The sequence below is a fragment of the Lucilia cuprina genome, chromosome 3 (assembly GCF_022045245.1).
Source record: "Lucilia cuprina isolate Lc7/37 chromosome 3, ASM2204524v1, whole genome shotgun sequence".
NCBI classification, from domain to species: Eukaryota; Metazoa; Arthropoda; class Insecta; order Diptera; family Calliphoridae; genus Lucilia; species Lucilia cuprina.
In genome coordinates, this window is record NC_060951.1 from 62,795,496 (window position 1) to 62,821,151 (window position 25,656).

Consider the following 25,656-nt stretch of genomic DNA (forward strand, 5'->3'; position numbering starts at 1 on the left):
TAGTCTAGTCTATAGTCTAGTCTATAGTCTAGTCTATAGTCTAGTCTATAGTCTAGTCTATAGTCTAGTCTATAGTCTAGTCTATAGTCTAGTCTATAGTCTAAGGACGATTGAAGAGTCAAAATTAAGACACATAAAATGGTATAAACTAAACTTTCAGATTTAATCTTTTTTAATTTGATAATGGAATTCGACCACTACAAGTACGTACAAAAGTAAACAATAAGGTGGGGCTCTGCGATTTGGCCATAAACAAATTTCTGCACAGATATAACAATTTAATTGTAGAAACTCCATGTTGCGTTATTATGACAACATAAAAAACGCTTTATATTATTAAAAAACAAACATAATATTATGAGTTTTCTTTCTATTTATTACGTTGTCAATGTTACAACTTAAATGATAATAAATACAACTCGTTACCATAAACATCAACAAACAAAAACAATTGCACAAATAAACAAATTATATCAACAGCAAGTAAACACAATAAAATAGATAAAAAAAAACAACAAAAGTTCAAATGTCAACATAACTTGTACTTTACGTTACTTACCTTTTCTTTTGGTTCCTTTCTTTACATTTGTGCAAAACGCATGAAATTCCAAATAAACAAACAAAACAACAATTTTTTAAGCAAGTGTTTAGAAAAACAGCAACAATTTAATACAAGTGTACATACACAAGAACGACAACAACTAATTCATATAAATAATAATGAATGATACATATATGAGAAATAAAACTCACTAAAACAACAACAACATTAAATCAAGTTTATTTAGATTGTTTACATTGAAGTCTCAAATACAAGAATTTACAACGAAAGACTTAAGCAGCAAACACTTTGTTTTGATATTTTAGATACTTTTGCTGTTATTGTTGTTGCTTTTATTTTTCATTATATTCTTTCTGATTATATGCAAAAAAAAATCCACACACTCTCACATATTAAACATTCTACACAGGAATTATAACTGTTTTAAGCTGTTTATTTCTCATAAAACAATTTTCATTTCACCACATACTATTTATTGTTAAAAGCATTGAAAATCCATACTAATTTGTTTTTTACATTAAAATATTATTTTATTCTTTTCTTTGTTATTAATTATATTCGGTTTTGTTTAATTTTAAATATTTTTCAGGTCCATTTATTCTTATTTTGCAAATGACACACACAGTTTCACATTACTTTTAGAAACTAATTTTGTTAAATGTTCTTGTTTTTCCTTTCTGTTGCAAATTTAATTTACACTTCACACACTTGTTGGTTTTTAGAAACAATGTTAAATAGACATCTGCATGCTAAATTATGCGCGCCTCTTTATAAAAACTGTTTAAAGTGCACTCACACAAGAAAAATACACAAAAGTAATTTTATTTTAAAAGTTTATTCGTTTCTTGAGCCGCTCTCGATTTTTCTCGTTGTTTATCCGTTAAAGTTTCGCTTGTAACTGAAATTAAGTTGAGGTGAGTTATGTTATTTTAATAACATAAGAAAAGAGCTACCAGACTAATGTTAATGTTAAAAATGTTAACATTAACAGATGTTGATGCGTGAGGTTAATGTAAAATGAAAATTAACATAGTAAACGAGCTAACAAACTAACTAACTTACTAATTTTAACCGATTTTTAATATGTTCCTTTCCAAAATTTTCACTTTTCAATCACTCAGTTTTCGGTTTTATTAATTTAAAAACAAATCAAACTGTTCCGTTTTACAGCCGATTTTAAGCCGCGGGTGAAATTTTAGCTGTTCCCAACGACGTCGTTAATGTTTGTCTGCGCAGGTCTCTGATCATAGAATTTGACGTTGCATGGCGAATTCCTTTGACCACGGAAAATAATATTTTGGAAATGGATAATTTTAATAAAAAAGAAATCATACAGGCAATTTTAATTGCCGATAACAATATGGAAAATTTCCGTCCCTTGTCCGACACAAATTCAACGGTGAGTTTTTAACAAGCTGATGGCAAAACCGTAACAATATAAAGTTTTGTAATCTTCCAGGCTCTTTTACCTTTGGTGAATGTTACCATGTTGGATTATGCCCTGGAGGCTTTAAACCGTAGTGGCATTGAAGAGGTATTTGTATTTACCAGTTTGTATTTACAAAATGTAAGGGAACATATAGAGTAAGTAGAACAAATAGTGCAAATCTAGTGTGTGTGATTTGCTAATGATTTTTGTTGTTGTTGTTGTTGTTGTTGTGTTAGAAAAGGAATTGCATCATTGTATTCTTGGTCGGTTAATATGAAAGTTCATGTGATCGGAGGCGAAGGCTGTAGATGTTTTGGTGATGCCATGCGTGAGTTGGACGCCAAAGCTTTGATACGTGGTAATTTTGTACTTTTGGGAGCCGATACAGTAACAAATGCCGACTTGAGGCCCATATTTGAACAACACAAGTTAGTGGTTTGGGATTTTATAATATGCTAAATCATTAATTCTATATTATTTGTAGGAAAACTGTAAAATATGATAAAGGTGCAGCAGCTACCCTTATTTTTAAAGAGGCCGAACATCATTTGAGATCTGGTAATGAAATTATGATTGCAATGGACGTTCAAAACAATCGTTTGCATCATCATCAACGTTTGAGTCTAAATGAGAAAGAAACTCATTTCGATATACCTTTGGAAGTGTTCATGCTTAATTCTCAAGTGGCTTTACTGCATAACCTGCTCGATCCTCAAATTGCTATTGGTTCACCCTCCATGTTGTCTTTGTTTTCGGATAATTTCGATTTTGAGACACGTGATGATTTCGTAAGAGGCATATTGATTAATGAGGAAATCTTAGATAGCCGCATCTATGTTTCTCTTTTACCTCGCGAACAATATGCCCGTAAGGTTAACAATTGGTTGACTTATCAGATAGTAAGCAATGACATCATAAATCGTTGGCCTTATCCTTTAGTACCCGATATGGGTATTGTGGATTTGAAACAACAATATATTTTTCTAAAGAATAATATCTATAAAAGTCCTACTGCTAGTTTGGCTAAAGTAACGTTGGGCGAAAATGTTGTAGTACACAGGAATAGTGTTGTAGGAGCCGGTTCAACATTGACGTGTTCTGTAGTGGGACAAAATGTTAAAGTTGGACAAAATTGCCGTATTGTTAATGCATTTTTGTTGGATAATGTGGTTGTAGAGGATAATTGCTGTTTGGAATTTTGTGTTGTTGGCGAGAATACAGTGGTGAAAGCCAACACAGAACTAAAAGAAGGCTGTGTAGTGGGAGAGGGTTGTGTGCTACCAGCTAAAACAATATTAACAAAATCTTTGGTTAAAAATAAAGCAGAAGGTGCGATTCGTAGTAAAAATACTTATATACGAATTAATCAATTTGATTATATTTTAGATTCATCTTTAAGAAAGCTTGGCGACAAAGCCTTTGTAATAGACGATAAAGTGGACAACCGAACAATATCTGAAAATGAAGATGATCGAGATATATTTACGGTTAAAACTGTTGCACCCAAAATGATGAAATTGCCGCTATATCAAGAAGAAAGTGATTACTTTTCCAGCAGTGATGAGGAAGATTCACAACCTTGTTCACCCCTACCCGATGATACTAATAGTAGGTTATTTGAGAAAAACCATATGAATTTTATTAATTTTGATGTTTTTTTTTTGCAGTTTTCTTATCGGAAGTGGTTGACTCTTTGTCCAGAGGTTTCCAAGAGAAATCTAATCCTGATTTTCTTATACTCGAAATTAATTCCTCACGTTATGCCTACAACATGTCACTCAAAGAGGTCAATTTTAATGTGGTTAAAGCGATTTTCAGTTTACCCACTATTAAGGAGCCATTAAATAACAATGTTTTAGTGGCGATTAATGCCGTACTAAAGCAATTGGGTCCTGTCATGACAAACTATATTAAAAGTGAAGATGCCATGTTGGATTGTCTGAAAGCTTTAGAGGTTTGTTTTGTTGTTTTCCTTAAAATAAAAAATAATTTCTTATTTGTATCCCATTTACAGGATATTTATGAAGAGAACGAATTTGTTCGTGAGAAAATTTCTCAAATTGTTCATTATTTATACGATAAAGACTTTGTAACGGAAGAAGCTGTTTTGTCATGGTATGAAGATTTAGATGAAGACAATCATGCCACCTTACGCAAAAGTCTGTTTAAACTAATCGAATGGCTACAACAATCCTCTGATGAGGATGAAGATGATGATAGTGATTAGGTATTTCCTACCGTTTGTTAAGTCGTGTTTTTTTTATAATCTGCGAAATGTTTTTTTTAATTTAAAAATTAAAGAATAAAACAAATTAAAATAGTTGTTTTTATTTCTCGATTTATAATGAAAATTTTAGATTCTTAGTGAAAATTTGAACTTTTCTAAAGAAAATTGTGTAGGAAACTAAATATTTTTTTTAGAAATCTGTGTTTTAGACAAACTTTTTATTATTAATCAAATAATAATTATTTTTTATTTATTTTTAAAACGTACTTAATAAACAAGTATTTTTAATAATTATTGAATATAAGATGAGAAAACTATAAGTAAAAAAAATAATAAAAGATAATCAAATGAATAAAAAAAACAGCCGTTTAACGGTCCATTGCTCCAGCTGCTCCACCGCCAATATGAGACGAAGTAATGGCATTAGCCGAACCACTGGTATTCATCATGCTCTGTCCTATGCCACATCGTATGTGATGCAAATGTATTTGCACATGTTTTTGAAAGGTTTCCACATTTACACTATTCAAACTGGAACGCACCTCCTCAATGCAACCCTCCAATACTTTATTAACTTGAGCTGAATTCTCTGTGCTCAGATGCGAGGCCACAATTAAGACAGTGGCCAATTTCTTAATTAAACCCAAAATGTTTTTATTCACTAATAAGCCTTGATTGTTACGTTGTACGGCATCTTCGGCCGATTCACGGCATTTTTCGCGTAAATATGAAGGTGTTAGCATAGCACGCACCTGAGGATCGGGCGTTAGCTCACCAGCAAAGACTTGCACTTCGTTAAGATAGTCCTGTATGTCACGATTCATTTTCTCCATAGATATTACTATGGAAGCATAACGTCTTTGGAATTCCTCATTTAATTGTGGTGTATTTGTATCACCAGCCGAGTTGGTGGCAGCGGCATTTTGACTATCATCCGAGGAATTTGAAGCGTTTGAATTGTTATGAGCAGCTAATAGCTGTTGAGAAGCTTTTAGTTCCGCTTCATTGTTCATATCATTGAGACGCTGTAGCTTGGATTTCTTACTAGCCAAAGCTCGTTTCAAACGCACCAATGTTTCCAACAATTTTGGTGGATAGCCATTAATGTTCTCCTCTCTGAGTACGGGATTCTTAAAGGGACTGTCTATGACTTCTTGACCCAACAAAGGATCACTTTTATTCAAATTCATATTGAAAGTGTTACGCATACGTGCTGCCCTCAAGGGTGACATGATATTGGTATTGCACGAGCTATTACCTCCATTATAAACTGACGACAGACTGGGACGAAAGTCTTTGGTAATGCTTTGTAAAGGCAACATTTCGTTAAAGTTTTCCGAGACTATTTCATAATCGGGTATTGAGTGGGTACCCAAACCATTGCGATCGAACGTAACTCTATAGGTAGAGCTAACAGAATCAAAGGCATCAACAGTGCCGCTAAATATACCATCTTGTGGTACGCGTAAACGTGCAGTTACCTTGGTGCCTAAAGGCAATGGCAAAGGTATCTTCTCCGGCAAATCTTTTACAAAATTTAAATCTTTTATATCCCCTGAACGGCAACGTGTTTGCATATAACGCATTTTTTGGCGTTTTCTTTCCAGCTCACGCCTTTCTTCGTCAAAAAAGGCTTGCGAACAACGACGTGGTTTGCCCATTAACGAACGTATCTTTTGCCATTCAAGTCGGGTCATTTGACGTGTGCGTAAATGGGGAAATGATTCCGCTAGACACACTTGAAAATCATTCTCACCCTCAAACAAAGGTTTATCTATAAACGAATAGAACCACTCAAATATCACCCATTTATGGGCCTTGGGTAATTTTAACAAATTACGCAAACGTAAACCAATACGTTGTCCAATTCTCTTATCGGCGGGTATAATAGAAGCCGCATTCGTATGTGAGCCGGGGGTATTATTGTTACTCTTCATGCCCGACTTGGGTGTGGTATTAGCCGAAACATTACCAGATGTCTTGGTGGGCGTGGTATATCTTTGTTGCATGGTCAACTTGCCATCCTCGGAACGCATGTATCTGGACACGACACCTTTACGTTTCTTTAAAATTTTCGTGGGCGTCTTATTGGGTGAGATATTTTTATTTACTCCACCCGCTTTACGCGGTGAAAGACTCATTCTTAGTGGTTTGTCGTCGTTGATGATGTCATCATCGAAAAACAGACGATTACGTTTGCGTATTCTTGCCGGCATTCCACGGGCATTAAGCATTTGTATTGGCTGTTGGGGTTGCGGTTTTGGTGGAGGAGCGGTGCCTACTCTTTGTAGCCCCAATGTGGCCAAACTAAATGATGGTGGTGGTTCTTCAGTCTCATCATCGGATATTGGCGGCGATGAATCTTTTCTATTTGCTTTACTGGTAGAGGGTTCTTCTTCGGTTGCTTCCATTTCATCCTGTTCTTCGGTGTTGGTTTTTGGACTATCCTCGTCGTCGTGCATTTTCAAGGAAAGATGCTCTGTAGTCAGGGAATGAAGGAAAATTTTATTGTTATTGTTTATAAAAAATTAAATTTAATTTACGCTTTTGGTTTTAATAAATTGTGCATGTTTATCACCTTCGTATTAGAAACTTTCAAATTTTTTTAATAAATTTTTTTGAACTTTTCTACTTTTCCAGAAAAATTCTATAATTAAATTGTATTTTTTTTTGAAACCAAAGTCGTAAACTTTAATATTTCTTAACTTTTTTAGGGAAACTGGAATTGGTCCAGTGCGTTCGAAAGATTTTTTTTTTTTAAATGGTCATACTTGTCAAAAACAGTTTCTATATTTGATTCCATATACAGTTGTACTCCGAAAACCAAAACTATTACAATAGAAAGCTCGTTTATCAAAAAAGTTCAAAAAACACTTTTCCACCAAAAACTTTTAAACGCTACGAATGTTTGTCTATCATGCTTCTATTATTTTAATTAAAGCACGATGAACTTTCAATGTACATCTTTTAGCGAAAAAGAAAGTTTTTTTAAGTATTTTTATGAATAACAAGCTTTTTGACAAAAAGCTTCTTAATAAGAAAAACTATGATTTTATGTTTTTATTAGAAAAGTTTTTTTTTTTTCAATAATATTTTAGTGAAAAAAGCTTTTTTAAGTATTTTTATAAACAACACTTGTTTCGTTTCAATAACAAAGCTTTTTTACTAAAAAATATAAACTTAAAAGCATACTAAGAAAAGCTTATTAAAAATTATGTGTAATATGTAAATAAGCTTTTTTGTCACAAATTTGTTGCAAAAAAGCTTCTGTCATAAAAAACATAGAAATATTAAAAAAAAATTACTAAATAAGTTCTTTTCATCTAATAAAGCTTTTTCTTGAAAATTTTTTATTTAATTTTTCATTATAAAAAAAATTCACAAAAAAAGTTTTTTTTTTAAATCTAAATATGATATTTTAATAAGAAAGCTTTTAATAATAAAGCTTTTCTACTTTAATAAGCTTAAAGAGCTTTTTCATAAGAAAAGCTGAGAGCTTTATGATAAGAAAAAACTGTTTATAGAAGACCTTTTTTATTAAAAAAAATCACAAGAAAAAGCTTTTTTCATAATAATTTCTGTTAATTTTTTTTTGCGAAAAAGCTTTTATCATATAAAATATAGCAATCAGTTTTTTAAATAAAGAAAATTTCATTTAAAGGGATTTTCCATAAAAAAAACAGATTTTTCAATAAGAAAGTTTTTGCTTTTTAATAATAAAGCTTTTCTACTAAAAATATACATAAACTTGAAGCGAAATATACATAAACTTAAGCGAACTTAAATAAGCTTTAAAAAAAAGAGCTAGCTTTATTATAAGAAAAGCTGATTGAAATATGCTTTTAGTAAAAAGTTTTTTTTTTCTTAAAAATATTTTATAGAAGATCCTTTTTTAAGCTTTTTTCACAAAAATTTCTTTTAATTTTTTACGGAAAAAGCTTTAATCATAAAAAATATAGAAATTATCTTTTTAATTATAAAAAAATTTGATTAAAAAGGTTTTTTTTCAAAAGAGAAATCTTTCCACCAAAAAAGCTTATTGCAATATTGCTGCTAAATATTTAAAAATAAAAATTCTTACTGTGATATCAATTAAAATCTTGAAATTAAATACAAATTTATATTTCGTTTATATTGTATTTTTTTATAATTTATAATTAATACTTTTTACTTTATTTTCATTTCAAAATTGTATTTTGTTCTCCTCTTTTATTGTCTTTTTTTCGGAGGAGAAACAGAAACATTCAACATAAGCACATGTACAATAGTTTTATTTTAATTAATTGCAACAATTTCGGTTAAATTTCTGTTATAGTTTCTTTTTTTCTTTTTTTTTTGGTAAATTTATTACAATTATGTTTTTTCTTTATTTATAATTGTTAATTATTTGTATTATGTACTTAAAATGTGTAAGTGTGTTTGTGTGTGTTTATATGTGAATAGTGTTGGTATTTTTGTTTTTATTCTTCATTGTTTAACAGACTTTATTTTGAAAGCCCCTAATTAAAATATCAATGTTTAAATGTGTATTTAGATTATTATATTATAAATATATATATATAGTACATAGGTAGGTAGGTATACATAGAGTTTCATTTTAAAATGTTGAAATTTTTATTTGTCTAATATGAAAAATACAATTATATTAATTAGTAGCGCATAAGAAGGGAGGGAAAAAACAAACGTTATTAAATAATTTTTTTTGAATGTTTTTTTTTTTTAAAAGATAATATAACAATAATTAAGAAATAAAACAATTAATTTATAACAATGTTAATTTTTTTTTTTATAATTTTTATATATGTAACAAATATCATTTTTATAACAGTTTTAAGGTTTAAATTTTCTAACAATTATAATTCATTTATATATTTTTTTTTTTTTGGGGGAATTTATTTAAGTTTTTATTAAAGGTTTAAAGAAAATGGTTATTTATTAGAAAATTTAAAACAAGAATTTGTTTTATTATTACTAAAAAAAACTCTTTAAAAGCTTTTATTTTGAAGATTATAAGAAATATTAAATTTTTTCACTAAAAAAAGCTTTGTTATTTTAAAAACAATTTTTCATTGAAAAGTTTGTTTTAAAAACAAAACTATTTGTTTTAAAAACACAAAAAAGTTTTTTTCATTAAATATTTAATAAAACACTTTTTCACTGAAAAAGCTTTTTCACTATATAATTATTTTTCATTAAGAAAGCGCTTCTCTCAAATGTTTGCTCTTAATTAATGCTTCTGATATAAAAAAAGCTTTAAGCTTTTCCTTCAAAAGATTTGACATTTTTAAAATAAATCAGAAAGTTTTTTGTAAAAGCATTCTTAGTGAAAAAAAAAACTTTCTCTAAACTCTTGACTAAATAAGTTTTTTTTTCTAAATAATTAAGCTTTCAAAAACTTTTGTAAAAAAAGTTTTCATGGAAATTACAAAAAAATGATTTTAGTAAAAATGTAAAAAACGTTCCATACTAAAAAGCTTTCACTAAAAACGTTTATTAACGAAAAGCTTTTTACCAAAAACGTTTTTTATTGAAAAGCTTTTTAACAAAAACCTTTCTTAATGAAAAGCTTTTTACCAAAAACGTTTTCTTCCTAAAAAGCTTTCTATGAAAAACTCTTTCTCACTTAAAAGCTTATAGTAAATAAAGCTTTTGAAAAAAGCTTTTTTAAAAACAACTGTAAAGCTAGCAAAAAGTTTTTTTTTTGAAAAAAAGAAAGACAGAACTTAAAAAAAAAACTTTTTTTGAAAAAGCTTTTACTTTACATAAGCTTTTTACTTAAAATACTTTAGCTAAACTTAAAAGCTTATTAAATAAAACTTGCGTTAAAATATATTTTTTTTGAAAAGCTTTTACTAAAAGAAAACATTCTAATAAAAGTTATTTCTAAAAAAATATTTAAAAAAGAATTTTTCTAAAAAGCTTTTTCTAACAACTTTCCACTACAAACTTTTTAATTTAAGAAAATGTTCTGCAAAAAAATATACAATTAAAAAAAGCAATTTTCTTTAAATTTTTCTAAAAAGCTTTTTCCACTACAAACTTTTTAAAAAAAATGTTTTGCAAAAACAAATTAAAATAACAAATAACAATTTTCTTTAAACTTTAACTAACTCAAAATTAAACCCTTTAAAAAGTTATTATAATTATTTAATAATGTGATTTTAAATTTATTAAATAATTTAATGTTGTTTTTTTTATTATTTCACTAAATTACTATATTCTTGTTTAAATTTCGTTTTTTTTTATTGATTATACTAATGATTGCCAAATATATTTTATATGATCGGCATTAAAAAAAAACAATTATTTATAATAAAAACAAAAGAAATAATTAAAAATTTAATACGACAACGACCTGTCTATATCAATTTTTTGTTTTAATAATAATTAATTAATTTAAAATGTTTTTTTTTATTGTATATAGTTTGTTGTAGTTTTAAAAAATATTACATATTTTTGTGTTTTGGTGTTTTCAATGCCATTAAAAACAAAATCAATCAAGTTTTAATAATTTTTGAAATTACTTACAGCATTAAAATAAGAGAAAATAAAAGTAAGAAGGAAACAAATATTTAACATGAATTTTTAATTATATGCGTAATCGTAAATGTATGTTCTTTAATTTTATATATTATTTGTTTTGTATTAATTGAATTATAGCAGTAATGTCGTTTCATACAATACCTAATATTTCTTTTAATAAACTTTCTACTTTAGTTATACTTTTTAAGAAACGTCTTTAATACCTTAGGGTAAACTAAACATATATGTGGGTTGAGTGATCATTTATTTGCATTCCTTATAATTGATCTAGACATTAAAACGCGTTTCTGAACCATCGGCCAACATAAGTGTAACGGTGCGATTGTTTATCCATACTAGCTTGGCTAAACGCATGGGATTAAGTCGTGATACATCGGGTATGGGAGCTGTAGAATAACCTTTGGTGCATCTGGTTTGCGATTGTCCCAGACCGAACATACCGGTACTGGTTTGCCAGAAGGACAAACGATTTTCGTTGCAAGAATACGACACTAGATATTTGCCATCGGGCGAGAAGGCCAGTGATGTTATAGGATATATATGAGCTGGTATCATTTGGCATTTGTTTTGTCTTAGTTCGTATATGGCTAAATGCCCATTGCTGGCACCCACGGCTATACGTCTGGACTGTGGACAATGTGATATTTGATTGAAGCGACATATCGAAGGACACACATCGGCTAAGCCTTTTGTTTTCAACTCTACATTGTCCACACAATGCAAAGTGATATCCATAACTTCCACCAGTAAACTAGCGATTTCGGCTTGCATTTTATCTATTAACATTTCTACGCATTGGAGTATCTCACCCTTGGCTTTGTAGAGGACTGATTGTGTAAGTGGTACATTAATGGATTGTGGATTTTGTTGCATACTATTATAACGTGCCACCTCACGAGCCATTGTTGTTATAAAGGCGGCTGGACGAGCAGTGGCTATTAAACGTAAGGCATGTCGTGCAGTACGACAAGCATCGGCTTGTGGTGTTAAAGGAAGTTTATAATTTAAATTAGGTACAGATTTGCCCTCACAAGCCAATTCCAACAGTCCCAGCAAAACTTTACTGACATCCAAATAGGGTTCCCAAACGGTAAAACCACGTCCCAATAAATCTATAGCAGCCCGTCGAAGAGGGGTATATTGAGGCAACTTTGGTGAAGGTGGGGCATAGAGAAGATGAGCCAAAGCCATTGATGTTAAACGTGCCAAATTGTTAGCTATACCAAAACCTTCTACAACAGAAGATTTACGACGTTCTGCCACACTACCACCGGCCGATGTTCTACTTGGCGAGTCTTGATTAATATCTTGACCAAATTCAGCACCTATTACACCCAACAGTATAACGGCTGTGGTTTGTTTTCGCTTCAGTTCGGATAAACTGGACGGCTTGCGTATGATTTCTTCTTCCTCTTCTTCATAGTCTTCACCGCCATTGTCGACTTCACTTACAGCTGAACCACTAGAAGTATTATGGCCATTGGCGCCATTTGTGTTTTGCACATGCTGTTGAGCGATTGGTTCTGTGTGCGTGTACATGGGTAGATATTGAGCCCAGCTTTCGACCAACTGCTTGCGTCCACGTTTGCCCATGCGTCTAAGTTCTCCCAAGAGAATTTGCTGAGCTGCTTCACGTATTTCTATGCAATGATGTTGCCAGCGTTTGGCCATCATTTCCACCTGAGGTCGTTTGAATTTCTTTGGTTCTAAGGCTTCGATTTTATCGGGCAATAGGAAACAATGATGGGTGGATAAAAGACTCCAGCCTTGTTTTATTTGCGATATATGATGAGCCAATAGGTCTTCATGTTGTTCTTCGGTTGTGAGCGTAGAATCACTACGCTGAGCCAAACGCATTAGTTTTTTGCTTCTTTCGCTATCGGGCAAAAATGAGGCCGAATTCATGGAAAGCAAAGTGTTGGACATGGCCACCAAAGCCAATATATGATTAGAAGTTAGAGTGGTGCTCAATTCCCAGTGCAAACGTGAAGTAAACACTGCAGTTAGTTCTTCTTGTCTTAGTAATTCAGCTGGAATGTCACGTTTCTTTGAGCTGCTGGGAGCTACCACTTTCATACCCTCTGGTATTTCAAAGTTATTCTGCCAAGTGGGCAGCAATAGCGACATATAGCCTCCTTTAGAGAGTATGCCAAACGAGACGGGCACCATGGGTCTTAAGAGACCCAATTGCGATTCACACACCTTGTCTAGGTGAGGATCCAAACCCCAGGAATGCAGCAACGATAAAAGTAACTGAGCCACTTCCATAACTTTGGTAACTTCCATTTTGGAGGCAATTTTACTTTTCAAGTCGGTATTTTCGCTGTCCTGTTCATGAGGTTCTACCACCACCTTCTGTAGACTCTCCTGTACCTTGGCCTGCACCTTTTTCTCAACAATTTCGGTTTTTTCTTTGAATTTTTGCACAAAACCATGTTTATCTTTATCCTTTAGTATTTTTTCCATGTCGCCGGCCTTGTTTTTAACCTTACCAAAGAAATCGCTGATTTTCTTAGAAGCCTCCAAGTGCAAAGTTTTATCTTTTTGGTTGTTGAGAACCACACCCAAAGCCTCCAACTCACTGGGAGTCATTTGTGCATATTCTTCGCTGTGTAGCTCAAATATCAAACCTTCTATATCGAAGAACAATATATGACTTTCAGCATCTTTTGGGTTGGTACGAAGTCCTTGTATTATCAAGGGATTGCTGCGGTGTTTCATAAGAAAATCAAAGTTGCCTTGATTGTGACCGTGAAGTTGTTGCCATTGGGTAATGCCGCGTTGCGTGGCATGACGTATGGCATTCATATTGCGTGATTTAAGACCACGAAAGAAGTGTACTGCTGGATTGGCCATGCCCATTTCAGCATTAGAAGAGGCTGGACTGCAAGAGGTATCATCGGCCACTTGTTCATCGCATACCATTAATACTTCCTCGGCCAGCATGCCGTGTAAAACACGATCCAAGTGACCAGTTTCCATTTGCCAAACATAAACCGAGCCATCAGAACAACCTACTATAAGGAAGTCATCCAAAGGACGCCATTTAATGGTTACCACTGGGAACAAATGACGGCTGGCCAATGTCACACATTTACGCTCTTGCAAACTGAGCAACGTGACCGAATGATCCGATGCTACTGAACAAATGCACTTAAGAATACGTGGGCTGCATGTTTCCGGTGGCACTAAAAGTTGTGTGATTTCTCCGGCATGTACACAGAAGCGATGCAATAAACTGCCGCTATATAAATCCCACAGACAAACAGCAAAATCTACACCTCCAGACAGTAAATAAGATTTCTCATAACGTGGATGCACCAATGATGGACACAACAGACAATTAACACGACCTCTGTGGCCATAAAGGATTTGATGTGATGGCCAATCGCTAAAATTTTGCTTAATACCTACAAGCAGCTGCATCATAACTGTCTGTGTGGCGGGTACTATGACTATTGAACCATCCTCACGACCAATTACCAAACGACTTTGTTGGGGTAAATAAATGCTGGAAGTTAATTTTACGGGGTGATCGGTGATCCGGGCCAACTGGTCCAATATGCCCACTGGAGGGGGATCCATCATAGACCAGGCTTCCACCAGTGAGGTACAAACGGAGGGTTTGAGGACACGCGGAGGCATTTGTTTCGCTTGTAATATGCTTATATTGTCCAACGGAACATCAGGAACTGTCCACACTGAAATAAAACCTTCTGAATCACCTCTCAAGAGGTAGTAGGTGGCTGTTTTGCCCTCAGCATCAGTGCGTAAAAGTTTCATTGCTGGAGGACAGGACAAAACTTTGTCACCCGGATGTTGTAGCACATAATACAGATAGGGAGAGTCGCGCACTACACTCTTCGAATGGAATTCTTTATTGTCGGGTATACAATTGGCGGGTAATTTATATAGATAACCCTTACCCTCATCTGTCCAAAGCATTACACGATCGGAACTTATAAAGTCTCCTCCCTGCCAACGTTCTCGTGTTGGAGCAATCACCGAACATAGAACTGTAAAATCACCGGCATCATAAATTTGCCAATATTTAGTGCAAACAATCAAAACAGTTCGCTGATTTTGAGAGCAACAATTCATAGTTATTGCATTAAGACAGCGTATCTCTTTGGACTCATTCTCGTAAATGGGTTCGGCATGTTTGTTCTCATTACCGGTCAATGTCCAAACTTTCACCGTACCCGTAGTGGTTATGGCTAAAACAACATCATCTTTACGACGCATAGGTCGCAAAACATGTAAAGCTGATATCCAATCAGGCTTAACTTTGGAACTCAACATATAAATAACCTCCAGACTAAAGGGATCCATTACCATGATTTCCGGATAGTAACCAATACAGAATAGTCTAACATCGTTACTATTTGCTGTGTGATAACTTTGTATTTGTGTATGAACTTGAGGCAATTTTACCGATTCGGCACATTTGCCATCTATCAAGTCCCACGTGCACATTTCACCATTTTCCGACGAGCTAACCAGAAAATTATTATCGGCCAGTATGGAGGCTTTGACCAAGCAGAGAACTGGTGCTGTATGACCCACCAATAGACAACGGGGTGACATTTTCAATGTAGTGGGATCAACATGCCACAGGCATATTTGACCATCATAGCAACCTGTTGCTAAAGTTGTTTGATCATCTGATAGAAAAACACTGGAAACACAGTGTGTGGGGGCAGTGGGCCCCCACAACACTACCGGCACCACAAGATTGGTGCTTACCATGGCTCTTTAAACACCAGCTACTCTTTAACTTTAATTGTTGTAGTTAATTTATTGTCACACAAGTAGTAATCAAATTTAGTTATAAAATTGATTGTTGTTTTCATTGTAGATAATCCATCAATGTGTTTTTTATAAGCGATTGATTAAGGGTAGAAGAATAGGGGAATAGAAAGAAGAAAGAAAAACATATACAATAAAAGATAAAACTAACTCACTAACTAACTCTCTTTAAAGTAGAGCAATTTTTAAATATTTGCTTTTTTTTCTTCTTCACTCTTATATTACGCCGTTTTCTTGGATATTTAATTATTTGTTAGGAAATTTAGATAATAAGTTATGATTATGTGGTGGTTTTACTTTAATAATTTGCTTTAAAAATTAAATGTTTTTGTGTTTTGTTGTTTGGTAACGTATTGAAAAGTTTACAGCACATAGATTTTTATCATTTCTTAATGTTTTGATAAAAATACTTTTTTGCTTTTAATTTATAAATTAACAGAGTGATTTTTCATTGATTTATATTTATTATTAAAGAAAGTTTTAATTATTATTTCATTTTGCAAAAATAAATTAATGACAATTTTATAAAAAAATATATTTCTTTTAAAAAGTGCTGCATAAATAAATTGCTCAATTGAAGAGGGATAATTAAAAGCTGGAATTTTATCTCAGAAAAAAAAGGGGAGTAGGGCCTATCATTTAAAATTATAAGAGAAGGAATTTACGACTACTTCAAAGTTAATTATGTAGAATTTATTCGCGATTTAGTGCTATAAGTGAATTTTTGCCTTCAAGTCATTTACTGAAGTGAAGTTTGTATAAGGGCCTAGGGTCAAATGAGACCCGATCATTACCCAGAAAAATAAAACGAAATACGAATAACATTTCTCAAAACTTCAAAAGTAGCACAAAGCGAATTTGTTTACCTTCTGTGGAAGTGGTGTTTATTGACTTCCAAAGAAGCAAAATAAATACAATGTTTTTATAACAATTGAAGGTAAATTTTTTGGAATTAAACACATTTTATTTTGTAGTAGAATTTGGAATCAAATAAAAAGAACATCCTTACTATTACAAGCACGTGTTAAAATCATCACTTCTTCAGGTCTTTTTCAATACTTCCATGGAGTAAATTCCACTTATTTTCCCCTTCTTTGGAAGTTCTTTTTTTTTTGCTGGGTAAAGTTCTATAAAACTAAGTTTTACTTATTTTTTGTTGACTTAATAGAATATTTAAAGTAATTATGAGCCCAAAAACCCTATTCGGGAGATACGGTTCTAGGGGGCCTAGGCGAAATAATGGATCGATTTCAACCTTGGATCAAAAGCAGAGTATGTGCAGAATTTCATCAATTTATCTTGAAAATTGCGTGAGCACAAGAACACACAGACTGACAGACGCACATATTTAAATAGACTTAGGAAGTGATTCTGAGCAGAGTGGTATACTTTAAGGTGGGTGCTACAAACATCAGCAGAAACGAATAATACCCTCTACACTATAGTGGTGTAGGGTATAATTGGTTTTTCAATCAACATATGACTTTTTACCTAAAACGTCTAAAAACAAACAACAAAAACAAAAAAACAGAACAAAATGAATCTTACACTAACTCCTGGTAGGTACTAAGTGTTGCCCTTATTGTTTATAATAAAATATTTTAATATGCTTGCACTTATAAAGATATCAAATCAACCAAAGTAACGAGCATATGATTTCAAGGATGACCAATGCTCATTGACAGTTTCCTGCGTTCCCACGACAATTGGATCTTCGCTCCAAACGTCCCGAGTTATACACGCCAAATATTGTAAAGTCAGCGACAGCTGTATCAACCGAAAGTTTTTTCCCCAGTTAAGAACTATCGGCCACAGTCGAACTGTTACAACAGCAACAGTTTCCTACCAGGTATAACAAATGTTTTGTCATTTAGCGAAATTACAAATTATTTTATCAAGAGACTTTAAACAATAATTTATTAAAATTCTACAGCTGGTTTACTGTAAGTAAATATGTAGGTATGTATGTGAATATAAATAGTGTATAAAATTTTATAATACTTCAGCCAAAGTTCCAATCACTTCAAGATCTTAATTCCTACCAACTTAATAATACATACATTTTTCGTTTAAAACATTTCTGACCCACATTACCATTACTAATCATTACAAAGATTTGTCATCTAAATAACATTTACTTTCTTATGTAACATTTTTCAATGAATAGCAGTTATGAAGATAATACAAGCAAACATATGTACATATTTTGTACAAATTAACGTTAACCATTTTATGAAATTATAAATAAATATTAAACTAAAAAATGTTAATTTTCACAATTAAATAAAAATGTATTCCTATATTTAGCTTCACAACTGTTATTAAACGGAATCAAGTGGTTTTCATTCGAAAAATGCATGAAAACTTAAAAAAACACCCAGTTGAAGCTCAATTAAAATGAAATTTTTATAAATTAATTAACTATTTACCACATCTAATAATAATAATAACAAACAACAGTCATGAACAAAAAGGGGAGTTGAAAGGAAGATGTGAAAAGAAGAAAAAAACCACATCATTTGAGCAATTAGAGCGAGTGACAGTTTCCAAAAAACAAACACACGAGACGACAAACCAACAAATAAAGAATGAATGAATGATTAAACAAAATAGAAAACGTAAATAATACCTGTGGCGTAATAAAGAATTGAAGAAAAAAATTAATAAACAAATAAACTGAATAAAAAATGTACTTTTTCTTTTAAACTAACATTGTATGTTTTTTTAATTATGTGACAGCAGCAGCAGTTATAGTAGAGAACTTACTCTTCCACCACCACCTCCTCCTTTTCCTGGTTGTGTATTTTTTTTAATTGCTGTAGCACACTCGCCAAATATTATATTTTTTATTGTTTTCGTTTTTTTTTTCTCGTTTTCAACTACAAAAATGATCAATAATTGTTTGCTAGAGAAGAATTTGTTTAATATTTTAAATTTTCTGCACTTCTTTTTTTATATTATTTTTGTGGGGTCGACGATCAAACGACCAGCGTATTGAAAAATTAGAACTTCAGTCTTTTAGTCTCCAACAGGGGTCTGTTGTTTGTTGTTTTTCCTTGGTGTTTTTGCAAGCAACAAAAAACATCAAAAAAGCACAAAGAAAAACAAATGACAGCAACAATAAAAATATGTATTTTTTGTACAATTAAATGACAAATGTTTTTAAACACCAGGGAGACGACGACGACGTACAGCAGCAGTAGTTGTAGTAGACATCAGCAGACAGCAGCAGTTATGGAACTTCAATGTCGTGCACTTCACCACCACCACACACCACAATGAACAAAAATATTGTGAAAAAATTTCTGTTAAGACGTAGACGACGTCGTTGATTTGTAATTTATATTTTGTTTTATTTTATTTTTAGGTTTAATTTCTTTTCATTTTTATTTTTCACATTTCCAAAATTGTTGTAAATCTTTTGGTATTCGTTAATTTATGTTTTCTTATGAAATATTTGTATTTTTTGCAATATTTTTACACTTTTTTGTAACTTTTCAACAAGAAGAAAAACGAAAATATCGACCGAGTTATAAAAAAATATTATATCGATTGTCTCGCGTCTGTCAAATTGTAAGAACGTAAAATCGCAAAGAAAACGAGTAAAAAACAAATTACGTTATAAAATGTCACGTAATGTTAAGACAAGGGAAAATTGTAAAAATAGTGATGCCACCGGATGATAATTGGGGGGTTTGTTGGGGATATTAAAGGGGTGATACAATCTGGGAGATAAGGGTAATTCTAATGTTATATTTATATAATAAATATGGAAAATGGTTTTAAATGTTTTTCTTTTTTTAATTTTGTATGAAATTATTTTCTTTATGTTTCTTTACAAAATTTTTACATTGTTTGAATCATTACTACAAGATCTACCTCAAAATCTAGATTCCAGAAGTATTTCTTATGAGAACCTTATTATATTTTTTTGATCGTTTGAAAAAATTGTTTATTAAAATTTAACAGTTCAATATCTGCCAATAAACCTTAATTTTTCTGAATTTAAAAGCGGAGATTAATTCGACCGTAAAGATTTAGAACGGATCAATAACGTGGAAGCGAACTAACCAGAGGCACAAATGAACCACCTTATTTTGTTTATGTTAATTCATGAGCCGATAGTTAATGCAATATCGGACGGCCTAACAACTAAGTCCTAATGTCCGCCAAAGCAAGAGTTTTACAGCGTCTTCCTTGTGATAACTCCTATAGACCAACATTTGACAAAAATCAAATTAATATCACCATCATATTGCGTTTCAAAATATGTACCTATGTATTTTAAACTTAATTACCTCCCAAATATAACAACCCTGATGAAATTACACATAAAATGTCAAAAAAAACGTAACGAAATTAAAAAAATTGCGTTAAAAATATATAAAATTATAAAAAATAATTAAATTTTATCCAAACTTAACAATGAAATTTTATATAAGTAATATACATTATAGGAATTTTCACTATTATTCTTTATAAAGCATTAAACTATTTACAACACATTCCCTCTTGTCCAACTGGCCCAACGACCCAACAACAACCACATTGAAACTGTGGTTTGCTAATATAATTTAAAATATCAAGTATTTTCAAAAACTATTTGCAGCTTATTGCAGTTACTATGTAAATAAAGAAAAAATAATGAAATTGCCTATAAAAACAAATACATTTGTTTAGCCAAATATCTATTCATGAATCTTGGGCTGGCCCCGCAGCACCAGAAGCAGCTTCCTTATACATTCAATGGTTTTCCATGCACAATTTATTATTAATGTAATATTTTTGTAAACTCACCTTTAAATAAGTTTTTCTTATTATTTTAAGCACTTTTACTCAAAAAATAATGTAATAATTTTAATTTTTCAACGTTTTAATGAAATTTTTGTAAGAATTTTTAAACAAAAAGCGACTTTTTTATTTTTACAGTGAGAGTATGTTCAGTGTGTGACGTATTTTTGAAAACATGACAATTTATATGCAGAGTTGCATAAAAAAGTATTAAAATAGTGTTAGTGTTGGGAGGGTGATACAAAATTAGTATTACTACTAATTTAAGAAGAGAAAATAATTTTGTATTTATAATTGAAAACAAAAATGAATGAATGTTAAAAATGGTGCCATAATAGACCTATTAGACATATCCGTATATGTTTCCATGTACACCTTGTGCGCACGCTACTGGAAGCAATTTTAAAAACAATTTGAAATATAAATTATGGGCTAAAAATTAAGCCAATTAAGAAATTGTATTCCCGAATTTGGTTATCATAACCTCGGCCATGACCGAATATCAGTTGTTTTTAGCTTCAAAATATTTTCAAAATATTTGAATTGAGAGTTAAGTTTAGTTTTTTAAGAAAGTGTCTAGAAATCTTATTTATAGAAAATGCCTGAATGTTTTTAAGACGAGTTTTTCTTATAAAAATTCAGAAATTATCTGGATTACCTATAATAATTGACAATTATTTCGAAAGTAATATGTACATTAATACAAAATTTTTAAAAGTACTCTTTGGTACATTACTAAAAATTGTAAATATTTGATATCGTAATATAAATTCCAATAAGAATTATTGAAAATAAATGTGGCAGCTTCATATTGTTAACCGGCACATTTAATGCACTGAACATACCCTTTGGAATATTATTGTATTTTAACAACTATTTTTTGTTATTTTTTTAGTTTAGCTTCCTCAATGTAAACATATAATAATTAAATTATTGTGCCAACAATGCTTTTTCATTTGTTTCAACAATTTGGAACGTTAGTTTTTATAATCTTGGCAATACTAGTTGTAATCCCCTTAAGTGAGAAATATGCATACGCCTTGAAACACTATACCAAAGATAGAAAAATAGAATTAAGGTGAGTTGGCCAGTGGTGATTAAAGAACAGAAATGAAATTGGCTAATATCTTTGTGTAATGTTTTAGGGAGCAGGTGCGTAGTATGTTTCAACATGCTTATGAAGGTTATTTACGTTATGCTTCCGATTATGATGAGCTAAGACCATTGACTTGTGATGGTGTGGATACTTGGGGTAGTTACTCTCTTACAATGATTGATGCTTTAGATACTTTGGCTACCATGGGTAATTTTAGTGAGTTCCGTAGAGTGGTTAATGTATTGGAACAGAAAATGGATTTTGATAAGGATATTAATGTGTCGGTTTTTGAGACGAATATACGCATAGTGGGTGGTTTGTTGTCGGCTCATTTATTGTCCAAAAAGGCTGGCATGGAATTGGAAGAGGGTTGGCCCTGTCAGGTAAGTTGTAGGAATTAGTTATATTTTAAAATGAAATAGTCCAAGTGATTTTATATATTTAAAACTTTTTGATTTCTTATGAAATAGAGAACAGGATAATGAGTTCTTAACATTTTCAGGGACCACTTCTGCGTATGGCGGAAGATGTGGCTAAACGTTTATTGCCCGCTTTTGATACCGCTACCGGCATGCCTTATGGCACTGTTAACTTACGTTATGGTGTCCCCAAAGGCGAAACTTCTATTACCTGTACAGCAGGTGTAGGCACTTTACTAGTGGAATTTGGAACACTCTCCAGATTAACCGGTAATCCGGTATACGAAGAAGTAGCTTTAAATGCCATACATTCTTTATGGAATCGACGTTCTCCTATAGGTTTATTTGGCAATCATATTGATGTACAAAGTGGTCGCTGGACTGCCTTAGATTCGGGCATAGGTGCTGGTGTTGATTCTTTATTTGAATATATGGTTAAGGCTGCCATACTCTTGCAGCGTCCTGAACTATTGGAAATGTTTCATGCTGCCCGTTCTTCCATAGATAAGTTCTTAAGACATGATGATTGGTATGTTTGGGCTGGCATGAATAAAGGTCAAGTTACTTTGCCGGTTTTTCAATCATTGGAGGCTTTTTGGCCGGGTGTTTTGAGTTTGATAGGCGATAAGGAGGCGGCCATAAAAACTTTATCGAACTATGCTAGTGTTTGGAGAAAATATGGTTTTCTGCCGGAATTCTATAACATACCCACGGGCGAAGCTTCGGCTAATCGTGAAAGTTATCCTTTGCGTCCTGAACTAGTGGAATCGGCCATGTATTTATATCGAGCTACAAAAAATGAGTTTTTATTGGAACTAGGAGAAAGTATGCTGATGACTATAGAGCATAGTGCTAAAACACGCTGCGGTTATGCTACGGTAAGTAAATTATAAAAAAACTAACTTTTTTAATAGCTTTCTTTGCCACTATATTTAGATACGCAATGTTGTTACCCATGAGAAAGAAAATCGTATGGAATCATTCTTCTTGGCTGAAACCACTAAATATTTGTATTTACTGTTCGATGATGATAACTTTTTGCATAACGATGCCGCCAAGGGTAATATTATTAAAACTTCCGATGGTGGTGAATGTTTAATTGATGCTGGTCCGTATATCTTTAATACCGAGGCTCATCCTATTGATATGTCTGCTTTGCATTGTTGTCATGATCATAAAATGAATTTATTTGAGGGCTTAGATCTCTCACAATTTAGTGATTCTACTTTGTTAAAAAAAGAACGCGATTATATTATACTGCAACAAAATGAAGCTTTTAGCGAGTGTAAGTCTAAAACCACAAAGGAACAAGGCAAAAGAGTAGTACCACCAGCTAAAGCGGCTGCTAGTCCTAGTATAGCTGTTGATATTGAGGTCTTCGATGATGATAATAAACCAGCTGGTGATATTCTAGTAGAAAACTTTGAACGTATTAAAAATGATGTACCCCCGGTGATGAAGGACACTAAGAAACCCCCCAATAATCGCAATCAATTAACTGTTACCGATTTACAGGAATTCTTTGCTTTAAAAAGAGAAAACTTTGAAAATCCTCTACAGGTTTTGGACTATACTTTGAGTTTCTTAAAAAATTTCACTTTAGATCCTGGTTTCATATCGGGTTTACAATTATTTGAGAAAAACATTAGCAATTTATTGGGTTCAGGCACCCAAAAGGAGTTTGAAAGTACCACTAAAACCCTTTGGAATCTTTACTGTTTACAGCAGGAATATCGTGTCAATGTTAAGCTTCTCATGGAACTAAATCTGCACAGTTTTGATGAAGACAACAGGCAAATGCTACATAAAACTTTATTAGTACTTAATGGTGATGAAAGTGATGCTGGCAATGACTTTATATGGCAAAAAATTTATGCATTACATTTGGAATACTCACGTTCACTGGTAAATACCACAGATATGCAAACATTTCTACTCAACATACTTATCAATGGCACGAATGAAAAACAAAGAAGTTTTAAGCCTTTATTAGACCCCAAAGAAATTCTAGATCTACCTTTAGAAACCCACAGCAAACCGCAGCAATTGAAATTATTTTCACAAGCCAAACGTGTTGTGGAATTTAAGAAACGTATGATAGATACCTTTGATAAATTACAAAGCCTAATGGTGGAAACTGGAAAACAGCAAAAGGTTTTAACAGAACAAAAAGCAACAGAAAATGATGCCTCTAGAGAAAGAACCCCTACACCTAATGATGATTTAATAGTGGCTAAACCTCAGGTAAATAAGACCTCGCCCAGCTATAAGGCCAACAAAGAAGCTTACAATCATACCATAACCGCCGATACTCAATCGAATTCCTCATCTTCAACCTCGCTGCAAGCAAATGATGATAATAATTCTTATGACTCGGTGTGGTCACAACTAGTTCACACTATATTACGTAAAACAACGCCTCAAAAGCTGCAGTTCGATGCCAGTGACCTGATACAGAAAACTCGCAAATCCTTGCAGAAATTAACTGCAGACATTCCAGTGCACTATAATGTTCTAACATGTCCTCGCCCGAAATTTATTGAACGTTTCGCTTATCGTTATTATTATCCATAAGGTTTGTAAGTAATGCAAATTTATTAGAATATGTATATAATGAATATGAATATTTCCAAAATATTTGTATTTAATATTAAATTATGAAAAAAGAGAAAATAAGTAAAGGACTTTAAATTTCAATTGGAATGATATGGGGATTTTCAATTACTTTTTTTTGGATGTTTGTTGGATGGAATCATATGAAGAGTTTACAATTACATATTTATATAAGTTCTAGTTTTGTTGTAGTTCACTTCTTGTTTATTTCCAGTTCAGTTCTTGTTTAGTTGTAGTTCAATTCTAGTTCAGTTCTAGTTCAGTTCTAGTTTAGTTCTAGTTCAGTTCTAGTTTAGTTCTAGTTTAGTTCAGTTCAGTTCCAGTTTAGTTCTAGTTCAGTTCTAGTTTAGTTCTAGTTCAGTTCTAGTTCAGTTCTAGTTTAGTTCTAGTTCAGTTCTAGTTCAGTTCTAGTTCAGTTCTAGTTCAGTTCTAGTTCAGTTCTAGTTCAGTTCTAGTTCAGTTCTAGTTCAGTTCTAGTTCAGTTCTAGTTCAGTTCTAGTTCAGTTCTAGTTCAGTTCTAGTTCAGTTCTAGTTCAGTTCTAGTTCAGTTCTAGTTCAGTTCTAGTTCAGTTCTAGTTCAGTTCTAGTTCAGTTCTAGTTCAGTTCTAGTTCAGTTCTAGTTCAGTTCTAGTTCAGTTCTACTTCATTTCAAGTTCAGTTCTACTTCATTTCAAGTTCAGTTCTAGTTCAGTTCCAGTTCAGTTCAAGTTCAGTTCTAGTTCAGTTCAAGTTCAGTTCTAGTTCAGTTCTAGTTTAGTTCTAGTTCAGTTCTAGTTCAGTTCTAGTTCAGTTCTAGTTCAGTTCTAGTTCAGTTCTAGTTCAGTTCTAGTTCAGTTCTAGTTCAGTTCTAGTTCAGTTCTAGTTCAGTTTTAGTTCAGTTCTAGTTCAGTTCTAGTTCAGTTTTAGTTCAGTTTTAGTTCAAGTTCAGTTTCAGTTTAGTTTCGAAAATATTTAAAATCTTAATAACAATAGCGAATTGCAATATTCCTAATCGAATGGAAATTTGTTTGAAAAATTTGTTTAAATGTATTTTAGTTTCTTGTTCCATGTCGAAGCCCATAAACTCAATCAAGAAAATAAGGTTATAAACGATTTAAAGTTTGCCTTAAATTGCCACAACTTTTTTATAGGACATTTTTTGTTTGCAAATGGCTATAAACAATAAAA

At 32.1% G+C, this 25,656-nt stretch overlaps 5 protein-coding genes across 8 annotated transcripts in view; 2 read left to right on the forward strand and 3 right to left on the reverse strand.

The window, feature by feature from the left end:
- The window catches only part of LOC111677456 (probable serine/threonine-protein kinase DDB_G0282963), a 29,595-nt gene extending 28,144 nt beyond the window's left edge, over positions 1-1,451 (reverse strand). For both annotated transcript variants that reach the window (XM_046945947.1, XM_046945948.1), the window contains exon 1: positions 560-1,451. The gene's annotated coding sequence lies outside the window, so the exon portion shown is untranslated. The remainder of the gene's footprint in view (positions 1-559) is intronic.
- A 339-nt stretch (positions 1,452-1,790) lies between these two features.
- LOC111677447 (translation initiation factor eIF-2B subunit epsilon) lies at positions 1,791-4,311 on the forward strand. Of its 2 annotated transcripts, XM_023438563.2 has the most exons (7): positions 1,794-1,961; positions 2,022-2,146; positions 2,228-2,419; positions 2,476-3,320; positions 3,378-3,599; positions 3,659-3,945; positions 4,006-4,311. In XM_023438563.2, the coding sequence occupies exons 1-7, from the start codon at positions 1,866-1,868 to the stop codon at positions 4,216-4,218; spliced, it is 1,980 nt and encodes a 659-aa protein (XP_023294331.2). In that variant the 5' UTR covers positions 1,794-1,865; the 3' UTR covers positions 4,219-4,311. The 2 variants fall into 2 exon arrangements, with proteins under 2 accessions (XP_023294330.2, XP_023294331.2); XM_023438562.2 differs by having other exon boundaries at positions 1,791-1,961; positions 2,476-3,599.
- A 146-nt stretch (positions 4,312-4,457) lies between these two features.
- Positions 4,458-20,429, reverse strand: LOC111677466 (protein lin-9 homolog). The gene is made up of 2 exons (XM_023438587.2): positions 20,368-20,429; positions 4,458-6,697 (listed from the first exon to the last, which is right to left on the reverse strand). Exon 2 carries the CDS (start codon positions 6,678-6,680, stop codon positions 4,587-4,589), a length of 2,094 nt encoding a protein of 697 aa, XP_023294355.2. The 5' UTR covers positions 6,681-6,697; positions 20,368-20,429; the 3' UTR covers positions 4,458-4,586.
- Positions 10,751-19,360, reverse strand: LOC111677465 (WD repeat-containing protein 7). 2 transcript variants are annotated; one of them, XM_023438586.2, is made up of 2 exons: positions 18,337-19,360; positions 10,751-15,538 (listed from the first exon to the last, which is right to left on the reverse strand). In XM_023438586.2, exon 2 carries the CDS (start codon positions 15,508-15,510, stop codon positions 11,029-11,031), a length of 4,482 nt encoding a protein of 1,493 aa, XP_023294354.2. In that variant the 5' UTR covers positions 15,511-15,538; positions 18,337-19,360; the 3' UTR covers positions 10,751-11,028. The 2 variants fall into 2 exon arrangements, with proteins under 2 accessions (XP_023294354.2, XP_046801305.1); XM_046945349.1 differs by having other exon boundaries at positions 18,282-19,360.
- A 774-nt stretch (positions 20,430-21,203) lies between the features above and the next one.
- Positions 21,204-24,576, forward strand: LOC111677444. Its single transcript, XM_023438555.2, has 4 exons — positions 21,204-21,439; positions 21,507-21,840; positions 21,960-22,754; positions 22,813-24,576. Exons 1-4 carry the CDS (start codon positions 21,306-21,308, stop codon positions 24,448-24,450), a joined length of 2,901 nt encoding a protein of 966 aa, XP_023294323.2. The 5' UTR covers positions 21,204-21,305; the 3' UTR covers positions 24,451-24,576.
- The last annotated feature ends 1,080 nt before the right edge of the window (positions 24,577-25,656 follow it).

Bases quoted from the DNA above. Each gene is read 5' to 3' on its own strand.
- LOC111677447 (XM_023438562.2), top strand. From the start codon at position 1,866: ATGGATAATTTTAATAAAAAAGAAATCATACAGGCAATTTTAATTGCC. The intron at 1,962-2,021 runs GTGAGTTTTTAA...GTAATCTTCCAG, and splicing joins TGTCCGACACAAATTCAACG to GCTCTTTTACCTTTGGTGAA. The intron at 2,420-2,475 runs GTTAGTGGTTTG...TATTATTTGTAG, and splicing joins CCCATATTTGAACAACACAA to GAAAACTGTAAAATATGATA.
- LOC111677466 (XM_023438587.2), bottom strand. From the start codon at position 6,680: ATGCACGACGACGAGGATAGTCCAAAAACCAACACCGAAGAACAGGAT.
- LOC111677465 (XM_023438586.2), bottom strand. From the start codon at position 15,510: ATGGTAAGCACCAATCTTGTGGTGCCGGTAGTGTTGTGGGGGCCCACT.
- LOC111677444 (XM_023438555.2), top strand. From the start codon at position 21,306: ATGCTTTTTCATTTGTTTCAACAATTTGGAACGTTAGTTTTTATAATC. The intron at 21,440-21,506 runs GTGAGTTGGCCA...GTAATGTTTTAG, and splicing joins GATAGAAAAATAGAATTAAG to GGAGCAGGTGCGTAGTATGT. The intron at 21,841-21,959 runs GTAAGTTGTAGG...TAACATTTTCAG, and splicing joins AAGAGGGTTGGCCCTGTCAG to GGACCACTTCTGCGTATGGC.